Source organism: Lipophrys pholis (genome assembly GCF_963383615.2).
Source record: "Lipophrys pholis genome assembly, chromosome: 22".
Classification (NCBI taxonomy): domain Eukaryota; kingdom Metazoa; phylum Chordata; class Actinopteri; order Blenniiformes; family Blenniidae; genus Lipophrys; species Lipophrys pholis.
This window is the reverse complement of record NC_137644.1, coordinates 15,189,489-15,201,653: the sequence shown is the minus strand read 5'-3', so window position 1 is coordinate 15,201,653 and position 12,165 is coordinate 15,189,489. Positions and strand designations below refer to the sequence as shown.

General features: G+C 39.6%; 1 protein-coding gene across 2 annotated transcripts in view; it reads right to left on the bottom strand.

Annotated features, from left to right (window-relative positions):
- The window catches only part of grm8a (glutamate receptor, metabotropic 8a), a 240,438-nt gene that overhangs the window by 76,469 nt on the left and 151,804 nt on the right, over positions 1 to 12,165 (bottom strand). For both annotated transcript variants that reach the window (XM_080492342.1, XM_080492341.1), the window contains exon 4: positions 565 to 700. In XM_080492342.1, the coding sequence (XP_080348468.1) occupies positions 565 to 700 (136 nt within the window). The remainder of the gene's footprint in view (positions 1 to 564; positions 701 to 12,165) is intronic.

Genomic DNA, 12,165 nt, shown 5'->3' with positions numbered 1-12,165 from the left:
GGTTTTGGTGTTGTCTCAGGCATTTTGCAAGTTTCAAAATTACAAACAGCCACATCTGCTGTACGCCATGGTAACTTCCAAGAAGAAGATCCTAATCCCTGACCTACACCCTCCAGCTACCAGAGATGGTAAAATGAAATCCTATGGGATTCTGAAAATATATATTAAAAATGTATGGCAGCTCTTTTTTTTTTTTTTTTTTCTTTGGATTCCCTTTAAGCATTCAACCTGCATAATCACTATTGGTTAACTCTGCTTTGGTGCACACATTTGTGTTTAATATATTCTATACATATGCAGACCCTGGCGCATAAATTAAAGACAAGGTGTAACAGTTTTCAAGAAGGTCATCCACATTATTTGTCAAAACAAGAGTAAAAATGACAAACCAGGTCTAAAAACATATACTACAGGTGGATGACTTTGCATATAACAATTTAATTGCAAGAGGACTCCGTGGAAGAAGCTGGATTACAACCCTGTGTTTGTAGACGTTGCAACATATTTGTGTGTGTGGCTGGAAGAATGAGCAGCCGGGTTCTTGTTTAGGTGCACGGCACGTACCTTATATCATCCTCATTAGCAAACATGATGATGGCTCTAGCATTTGAGGTCTCCAGCAGCCGTCTGATGATCTTGTCAAACTCCCCTGGCCGGGGCTCCCTGGGGATCTTCAAGGACTGGGCAATGCACACACCACCTGGGACAGAAGGAGAAGAAGGGAACAGATTGCATTATCATCATCACCTTTTTTAAAGCAACTGATTTGCATTTTCAGTCCGGAGAAGTCCTCGCGTGTTCCCGCCAATACGTTTTTGTACAAATCACTGTGTTTTTGCACAAGGATCGTTAATCCCAGATGCAAGTTTTATCAACTGAATAACTAATTATTAAAATTGAGTATCAGGAAAAAAAAATTGAAATCCAAGCATCCTGCACATGAGGGTTCATGCTGCGACCACACGTGGGAAAACAGAGAGGAGACAGACGGACAGACGTCTGTACAGATGGACATAATGCCTCTGGCCTCAGGATGTTTTCAAGCAGAGGCAAACAATGGAAGAAGGATGGTGTCACACTGGCTTCAAGAACAGAAAAAAAAAAGCTGTGGAGAAATAGAAAGGATACTTAAAGAGGAAGATGGAGAGAATGGTACACCAGATAAGGTGTAAAACTCTGGCAAAGACACTTTGGAAAAAAAACAAAAAAACAATGGTGAAGAAGAAGAAAGGGACCATAAATAAATAATAGCAGGGGGTGGGAGGTGCTGATCGCAAGAGAAAACACTGTGAGACACAAAAGGAGAGAAGATGAATGGGGCGACATTAAAATTCAAAATCATGACACTGTAGTGTGAGCAGCTGGAAATATCTGTACGCACTCTGAATCATTTACTACTGTCGATGGCGACAGAGTCACTTTCAGTCACAACATGCGAGAATGACGATCTTTGCTCTCTGGATCTATATGTTGAGCTGAGCACTGGGTTCGGTTCAGCACGGATCCAAACTTCATATCGAAGCGCTGCTCATTATATCATTAAGACAGATGTCACAAAGCAGAAGGTCTGTGTGTAAGTGTTCAGAAGGTTGTCATTGTTATACGTGATTTCTAATCTGAGGTGGAAAAGTTCTCAGCTTTTCTGTCCAAATGTATTGACTTAAGTCATTCACAGAATACAATAATGATTCCTAAATGTACTCAATTACAAAGTAAAAGTGAGGAGCTTCTTGTTGGGAGTGAATTTAAAACATATGCATCTTTTACAATATAGTTGTTGCTTGTCCAACTACGTTTGTCCCTGTAGTGACATTCATTTTAATTAATGATACGTGGGCATCATTATTTAAATATGTATTATTCATGAATCGTATGTTTTAGAACTTAGTTTTTAGTACTGTAATAAAGAAAAGATGAAAGTTACAAAATAGGTGATAATGTAAATCTGGAATCTGTACAGAATTACTAATTATTTCAAAATAAAGTCTTTAATGGCCAACCATTGGGTTAATTTGTTGGTTGGTGAGAACATGTGACTGCTAGATGCACACAGTTGTCATGTGTCAATGTACTTTGTGTGCGAGTCTACATAATTGTTTTTGCCGTTTGTCCAAGTACATATTTGTGTGTGTGTGTGAGTGTGTGCGTGCGTGCGTGCGTGTGTGTAGACGGAGTATGAACGATGTCCCCTTTCCTCCCTGCCTGTTCCAGCCCATTTATCGAACATCTGTACAGTCTGTCGCCTTCACTATATCACAATCCTTAATCGCGCTTGCACGCGCTCGTCTTCATCCCCATGCAGACGCTTGCACGCCAACGCGCACGGGTGCTAAAACAAATACTCATTAGCCTCAAATTAAAACCCTCTCAAGGATAATCACTAAAGTGACAAAATCTGCACAAGCACGTCTCCCCCTCCACGCCTCACACACTCACGAGAGACAAATACTTGAAAGTTCAGGATACGTTTTCAAGGATAATGACCGAGTTGGCCTACACTTCTACATATACACACAAACACGCAAAAAAAAAAAAGAAATAAAAATTCTTGAAGGAAGAAGGCATAAAGCAGAAACATGCGCACAGGCACAAATGGTTTGCATTTCCTCGCGGATGTCCTTGGAGCGATATACGAGTGATTAAATTATCGTTTGTTTTATCGCTTCACAGCCATCATCAATGACGATCCCGATGGAGAACAGACTGTTCAGATGAAGGCAGAATCACATTTTGCCTGCGTGCTCATGTGTAAGCGTTTGAGCGCACATACGCCTGGCAGTCAGTGTTGAAGTCTCATCCATTGCTCCTCTTTAAAGTGTGTCTCATTTTGTTGAAAGCACGCACCTTCACCGCTCCGTTGAAAGGGAAGCTGTAAGGTTAGATCAGGAGAAACATCTCCATTTTTTTATTTTTTTTTAATTAATCATTCACAGAATGTTGAAAGAGTAAGTTGTTAAATTAAAAAATAAATAAAAAATTGAGCCTGAAGGAGAGAGTTTTGCTAAGGTTTTATTTGCTTCATTTTAGAAAGAATTGTGGGGGAAACTGTAAAGACAAAAAGCAGCAGGTGATTTTCTACAAAAGAAATATGACTGGAACAGTACTAGATCATGCACTGAGTAAATATTGCTCAAGTTTCCGTTTGTGAAAATGAGGATTTCGATTATCCGTCATTATTTCACTGAACTCCTGTTTACTAGAGGAGCCCAGTTACATGACCTAGGCTCTGTTTCCACAACAACCTTTTCAAGTAAAAACAAGAAAACTCTTATTGTGTTTCGGGTGTCCGTTTACACAACGACGGTACTCGGAGCCCCTGAAAAAAAAAAGCGGCTCCCAAGGTGGAACTTTCTGGAAACGCTGTGACTCTTTCCATGTAAATTATTGTTAGTCTTCTAATGGAATTTCTCTTGTTACCATTGTCTGTTGTTTAAAGCTTTTAGTTTCTTTAGGTGGGGTATCTCCGTCACTGGAATCTTTATCAAGGAAATATCATGAGTCATCTTTATTTATAAATACAGTTTCAGAAGAATTAAATGAAACACAAAGTGCATCAAAACGGCTTTTAAAAAAATCATCACAAGTGCCGCCAAAATTGAAAAATACACATTTATTACTTTTGTTATATTTTGTCCCATGCTCACGTTAAAAAAAAAAAAAAGTTTGATTCCACTTTCACACTGAGATAAAATGTTCCAACGGCTAAATCAAGCAAGTCTTTCGCTTCGAGCGCTCGAGATAACCCGTCACTGAGGACATTAGCTGCTCATTATCATATAAATAAACTGAACGGTAAACATATCAATTGGCAGGTGGGATGTCAATGCCGTCCTTCATTATTAGATTGAATCCAAATGAGTCGCTACTTTTGGGGAAAGTGTGAAAAGCCCGTTGAGTTAATTTTCACTTCCAACCGAAGCGACGGTGCGTCTCCAAAATCGGAAGGCTCATAATTTGCTCGGTTGCATTAAAGCCGGATGCTTTCATTGTTTAAAGACGCAATCGAATTCTGGGCACGCTAATTGCAGCGCGTCAGACCATTCAGAAATCCTCCTCATTCACTGAAGATAAAAAGCTGTTTTGGATGCTGGTAACAGTCACTTTATGACATGATTCACCAATTGTTGCGCGTTCATTTACAACGGTCTAATTGAATTAGGAGCTCTAGATCCACCGAGAACCAAAACATTAAGCTCTCAGTTTATCGCTAATAAACTGATTATTGAGGCTTTTGGTGCAGAGATGAATGCCACAGAATCCTAATTCCTTGTACGTGCTTGCGACTGTGCGTCTGTTTCACCTCGCCGAGTGAAGGTGCTAAGCATATTGTTGTGATCCTAAAAACTGGATTTGGTGTAAGCCAATGAGTAATGAGTTTGTGGTAATTCAAGCAGGCACGTGTAGATTAACAGGATTTTGTGTGTGTGTGTGTGTGTGTGTGTGTGTGTGTGTGTGTGTGTGTGTGTGTGTGTGTGTGTGTGTGTGTGTGTGTGTGTGTGTGTGTGTGTGTGTGTGTGTGTGTGTGTGTGTGTGTGTGTGTGTGTGTGTGTGTGTGTGTGTGTGTGCATGCACCCGCATACTTTTGCATGGATTGTCACCTCTGCAGCTGCTTTAAAACAAAAACAAAGAGGATGCAGGGTGCAGGTTGAGATGATAAATTCGATGTTAAGTGTGTCCAGGGCCTCTCTAAATGAAACCCTTATCGTTGGTAATTAACTCCATTCTGTTCTGAGATTGAATTCTTTCTGTTGCAGGACAGGAAACACTGCTGCCTCAGCGTTTAATTAACAATCTGTTTCCCTCCCACACTCTCCTCTCTCTGCACCATTTCATCCATGACCCAGCAGAGGTTTGAATGGAGAGGGGAAGAAAAACGAGGAATTACTCACCTTTCTCACAGTGTGTGTCTTTCTGCCGTCATTTTCTCCTCACCTTCAACTTGTCAAACTTCTCCGAGTTTTTATAAAACGCGAGGAAAAGACTGGCTTAAAACACTGTGCAGTGCCCTTCCTGGTTAATACTACAACCAAACCGAACGTTTTATTTCGAGAACAACAGATGTGATACATCTATAATCACAACTATTGGATTATTATCCATTTATATATTTTCCTGGGGCTTGGTAGTTTTAGAGTTGAGAGTCACCGGTAATAGCAATCCTCCAACTTCGTCATCTGTCCATACAAAAGGCTGTGGACTCGTGATCGTTGTTTATAGCGTATTCTTTTCTTTGCGCATTTGTGTGGTTTCATTACAAAAACAAACAACAGCACCTACTAGTGGCCGTACATGAAAAATACATCGATTTTAGCTTTTTGACTGTTTAAACGGACACCATCCTCAAAACAAATCCTTGTAAATGCTGAACTTTTCTGAAAGGAACAATGTAAAAAAATAATGCATTTTCACTTGAAATGTGTAACCAGGGGGCTAGATATTCACTTCACAAATGGCATACAAAAAGAGGGTATGTACTGTAGTACTGAGCACTTCCAGCCAAGTTGATGTCCAAGGCACAATGAAGCACAAAACTGCTAAAGACAAACTGCTCTTCAACTCCAGCTGCTAACATAACATCACATTCCCTTTTCCTCGATTATTTATACTATTTATACTCATTTATACTCATCTTACACTGTCCACACCCCATTTCACCCACTTCAGTCACTTTACTTGATATTATGTATATACCATATAGTCTATAATTATTACTCTTTTTTTACTATATTTATTTATTCATTTATTTTTATTCGATTTTATTCTATTGTCTGTCATTGTCCTGCTCAGTTGTAGTTGCCCAATTGCCCCTTGGGGATAAATAAAGTATTTGATTGATTGATTGATTGATTGATTGATTGATTGATTGCTTGCTTAAGACTGGATGTGGTTATTGCTTTAAAAAAGGCATGAAATATTATAGTTGTTTATGTAATATTAGGCAATTAAGTAAGATATGATATGTTGATATGTTATGGTGAATATATACAGAGGAAAAGTAGATTACAGAGGTTTTACACTTTTTTTTCTTGCTGCTGTACATGAATACAAGTCTTCACTTTATTCATCTGTAAATAATCAGAAATTTCCCCTTGATGACTGCGAAATCAGAACTTCTCACATATACACAGTCAGGATCATATATGTTTTATTACCAACAATATGGATTAAACAATCCAGATGAGTTCAGACTCTTATGTTTGATCCGAGAGTGTTTACAGAAATCACAACACCATAACCTCCTGCATATAATTTAGTTGTAGTTAACACTGTTGCATCACAATAATATGATCCTATATTCAAGGGGTTTGGAGGCATTAATGTTTGTTGTCTCTGTGGTTGGTTTGCCCAGAATACTGTCCCAAAATATGCATTTGAGCTTAATGAGTGCCTGTTTGAACAGGGTGGAATCAGCTGGCATCAGCTCCAGCACCACTCGACAGGTAAAGAATTATTGAAAATCTAAATCAATGACTCCTTAAAGTCTCCAACCAACACGTAGATACAACAATGAGCACCTCATTTGGATCTTTCTTTGAATAGTAAAAGATTGCCCATCCAAGTCGATGCAAGCATCCCAACAAAGGTCAGGGCTACTTCAGAGGTGGATTATGGGGCAATATGTCGGTTTGTGGCGGCATCTTCCCCTTCCAAGCCAACGAGCTACCTTTACATTTTTGACTCATCCCTACAGGGCAAAGCATATCCAACTCATGCAGCTCACCATATACTAAACCTTTATTGAACGCTGTAGAAATACTGCACATACTCACCGACAAACACTGTAAAAAAAGTTTGTGCTGGTATTACGGCTGTGAACTGAACACACAGAGATGTTAATGTCTCCTACTAAGTAGGATGAGTAATAAAAGTTCCTTTCAAGCTATAGCTGTACTAAAGCCACTGACATTGCAGTGTGTATTTCACAAAAAAAAGTTATGGATATTTGGCTTTTGGGTGAAATTTATGGAACACATAAAAAAGTTGATGCTACAGTGATATTATATCATAAAAGTAGGGGATTTAAGTAGAAGCCTGCAATGGTGATTTCCTCATCGCAAATAATTTATTGAAGCAAAAGCCAACAACAGTGGTGGCTATACCACAACAAACAATGTCAATGTCTCAGTAAGTTGTAATATCCCCTTGAGCATCAATTACAGCTTGACTCATGAATTTTGCCATTAAGCTCCTTGTTAAAAAACAGCAAGTTGTGCAAAAAGTTCTGAAACTCTGTTGGATGTGAGTATTCAAAAGTTTAGAGAAGGTCACATTAAGTTCACCCGTAAAGGTTACAGCAGTTACAGTACATTTTCTATTTAATCCTGAAATTTCACCCACCAAATATCCCTAACTATTTGTGAGCAGTGTATTTGCATCATCCGGTGCTACATATGATAGTGTAACAAAACGAAAGAGTGGAAGTGAAATCAAAGCCCTTGCCTTTAATGAGTCTCCATTAAAAGCAAGGCCTTTCACATTAAAGTGTGTGACATTTTCCTTTAGACACACACATACTTTGTGGTTGCTTTCAGCAAAACATACAATGTGCTAAATATGAAAAACCACAAAGGAAGAAATTCATTTCATTCTCCAGCCTCGCAAGTGTCTCTTTGATGAAACCCCACGTTAATGCTTTCTGGACAATTGTTACTATGGAGGAAGGCACACAAAAGAAAATGAGCTATAGAAGCATGCAGACATGGACAGTACATACACATATACCAAGATTATTTCTCTCGAAACCTCATTAACAAATACTTTTAAAATTAAAAGTTGGCCTCTACTCTCTTATGCTTTGTTCATGGCTTCGGGCTTTGCAGCCTTTGAAGTGAAGCCACGGCTGTGTGTGTGTGTGTGTGTGTGTGTGTGTGTGTGTGTGTGTGTGTGTGTGTGTGTGTGTGTGTGTGTGTGTGTGTGTGTGTGTGTGTGTGTGAATCCTTTTCTTACCAATAACCACTTGTCTTTGCATTTACATGAACTCTGGTGTGGATTAAGTGATGCAGTAAATATTGCATCCTGCATTTTTTTTTATTTTTTTTTTGTTATGTTTCTCTTTGCACTCAGAGTTGAAACCTTTCCTCAGGCTTGCTAATGAATCATTGACAACACCCACAAAACTGCTGTCCCATGAAAATTTACATCCTCCCATTAAAATATGCCTGAAAGCAGGCAAGGTCCTAGAACGTCAAACGGACTTGGAAATTTAGGACAGTCCCAAACTGAACACAAAACCACGCCACAGAATCCTGAACCGAGCCTGAGGTGGAAAAGCTTATTATAAGTGCATGATGGACTAAAACGTAAAGTTGTTATTTTTCTCACTATTACGAGGTGGATAAGCTGTACAATGAGAGCAGAAAGCACCGAGTCAACATTGTTCCTAACGTTCAAGTTGTCCTACATCTTGTAGTATCAGTGTGTATAACTGGGTGAAAGTTGTATACCGAGTGAATAGATATTAAATGAGGTATTGGTATGCTTGCAGGACATATTGTCGAGTGCTTTGAATGAAGTTTGAACTGTGAATGCAGAACGGACCAAACTACAGGATGTGCTGCACTTGCAGTTTATTGAAATTGATGTTGAACAATCCAAGAGTTTCCACTGCGGTTTTGTCTCCTGTTTATATTTTATCGGCTGTCACTGAGTTCTCAGCTGGTGAGAATAACACCACGACGATACGACATACTCCATCTCGCATTAGCTGCAGCACACAACACGTTGTTGTGAAGTTATATCGCAGAATATATGTGATAACAGCGATCCGGCATGTGTTTTGTTTATATGTTTCGGTCCACCATTAACAATGACGGCGCGAGCGAGAAGGTAGAATGGATGTTCACAATGTCAGTGCTGATCCTTCATCACTTGTGCCTTATATTGACCATTTTCCTCGCAATCCTTAAGGAAGACTTTCTTCTTCTTGCTTCTATTTTGCATTTTACTGCTCACTGTAGCTCCTCCTGAACATCTCTTGATAACAGTGTAATCTAAAACTGACACAGATATTAAAACTGTACTGTGTGCATGTTTAACCAAGCTGTGGCACAAGATCAGGATTCATTTAAAAATAAACCTGTTATAAATTCTACAAGGTAAAGTGGCTTTCTCGCACGTTTTTCAGAATAAAGGCCTGTTGTAACAAGTGAAGGACATCGATGTATCACTCTCCATATTTCCCCGTGTCATATAAACTCTGACCTTTCCAAGTTTTTATAATTCACGCCCACAGCACGAGGCTGCAGGGCAGCACCGCTGCGTAATGGCTGGATGAAATAATGAAGGGAAGTCAAAGCTTTTTTTATTTCAGAGGACAGGCTGTGCTGTTGTCCAGGATACAGAAAAGTAAAACACTGCTCAGGGAGAACACACTGGGACTTGTACTGAAATGCGTTGGCTGTTTAACATCTGAATTGCCGGCCATCTCACAGAAAATTTGCAAGCGACCGTGTTTTGAGGAGGCGGATGGTAGAGGTGCGGTGGCAGGTCTGTCTTCACTACAGGGGTCGTACAGTTTAGCTGAAGTCAGCACTTGTTCAAGTCTGAGGGGAAACAGGCGAGCACAGACTGCACGGGGCACAGTGTGCGTGCTTAATGCGCTTCTACTTGAAATCCAAGAAATAAAACCAGCTATATTCTCTTAGTCACTGAGACACAAACTAAAAAAAACAGATGTACACTGTCAACTATTCATTCAGAATTGATTAAACACAGACTGCTGTTTATACACGAGTCATAAGTTTTCCGTTTTCAAACAGCATCATGAGGACAATAAAAATTTAAATTCCCTTTTTAATTTAAGAATGGAGATACAATTACAACCAATAAGCATGATACCGTTGTAATCTTGATGTATTATAATGTATATGTATTAGTGTATGTCTTCTATTTTTAATTAAAAAAAAAGTCTTTACATGCTGTGTCAATCGCCTCTCTTAAAAAAACAAATGAAGTGTAGAACACAAGAGTAAATGCCCCATACAGATAAATGGCATGAAAACATGGCACAGCTTCTAACTCTTGTTATCTCAGGGCGCCATGTACCGAGGCCAGCACCTCTTCAAATGGACTGTTTACTGCAGCCAGAGTTGACAAGTGCAACTAGGGACTAGTTCTGTGAGTCATCAGGTGCGAGGCAAGTCGGCTAACGTCTCCATTGAGTCACCTGACCTTCGGGCACCAGTCACACATCACCGATACTTCCAATCAATCAGATTAATCCCATTGGCTCTCTGCTGGATGGACGGAGGCCGGAGGTGGAATCGTACGGGGCAGACAGCAGGAAATAGATGATGGGGAACTCAAAGGAACAGACAAAATGAAGGATTGACAGATGAGCGGTGGGGAGGGAGATAAGGTGAAAGGGAGATGAATCCAAAGGTGGGAAGGAGAAAATGGAAAAGGACGGACAGATGAAAAGATGTAGAGTCTAAGGTGAAGGGGGAGGGAGATAAGCGCGGGATGATTGGATGTCGAACCACAGATAAAAAAGCACAAGGTCAACGTTAAGCTCAGAGATCACAAAGCAGGAACATGCCCACTCCTCTGTCTGGTACTCTCTATTCCCTCCCGCCTCACCGTATGTGACTTCTGAGCGTCGATCTCTCTTTCTTCAACTGTTGCAACAGTATCTGTTTTCCTCAGAGATGATTTTTTTTTATTTTTTTTTATTTTTTGGCTTTCATTTTGTGAGGGTATTTCCTTTCCTCCGATCTCGCTCTTTCTCTCAGCACACACTATCTGGCAGTAATCAGACATCCAATTACAGCAGTGCCCTCAGACTTTGGGTTCCGTGTGTGCATGTGACTGAGTGTGAATATGTGTTTGCCTCTTTCTGAACCAACACACACACACAGACACACACAAATACAGAAGATATATTGCAGTCATGCAAAAATATCACATCATCAAACGGAGAAAAAGCAAAAAAAAAAACTCTATAGACTCGCACCGATAATCATATGTTCAGTTCAAACACATCGAGTGAATCTCACTGAGGATTAACAAGGATTTTTCACAACAGTATGCTCTTGCGATTCCTCTATGTGTTGTTCGGATGTCACACTCACCGCGACAGCAAAACGGATTAATTTTAAACCAAAGGTGTCATGAGGATTTTTGACATTATAGTGACCTGATGATACAACAAGCGACTCTGAAAAAGAAAAACAAAAAGTCTATAGATTGTTATTTTTTGTGATAATATTGTACTGAGACTCTGCTCTCTGGCCGGGTTCTTCTGTGTGGAGTTTACACGTTGTCCTGGGTTTCCACGAGTACTCTGGTTTCCTCCCACAGTCCAAAAACATGCATGTGAGGTTTATTGGTTCCTAAATTACCCCCGAGGTGTGAATGTCAGTGTGTCTGTCTCTCGGTGTTTGTCTTGTGATGAATGTGAATTGTCCAGTTGTGTCCTGCCCAGGATTAAGCAGTATATAAGATGGATGGATGGTATCTATATTGTGTGTACAGCATATATAATTACTATTACTTCATCAAACTTCAAATCCTTGTATGGTAGCCTTTCCTTTATATTTCCATTCAAATACTTTGAATTAATAATCTTGTTTAAAATTGTTTACTCTAAAACGAAAGCATGAACTCTGCGCCGTTCAGGCAACTATTGACGTGACCCTCAAACTCCTTCAGCTTCAGTGGAGCGTAACGTCATCATGAACTGCATCTGCACACGCCAAATTCACATGGATCATTTACCAGTATGAACTCGCAGCAACATAACGTTCAGATTTTTAACAAATGTCCCCTTGAAAAAGTAGCAGCTGTAGTAGAAACTTACGACCAGTATAATGGGAGGATCTTGCTATTTATCAGCAGTTCAGATGCATACCGACTATAAGATCAGTATGGATCATGGAGCAACCACAATCTGTTTCATCACTAACGAAGCGTGATGTGTTTAAAATATGCAGAACCATCTGCATAGCCAAATATATTTATCTTGAAGAGCTGAGGAAGGATATTTTTGCAGATGTTTTAATACCAACATAAACAAAAAAAAAGATGAGGATGCCCCAAGGGCGATTTATTTCTGATTATGTGATTGAAATGTTTTGTGCAATTAGATTGACAATTAACTCGAGTAGTTGACAATATGATGTTAGTTTTTTCCTAGTTATATTTGATGTACACTATTCTCTGCAAACC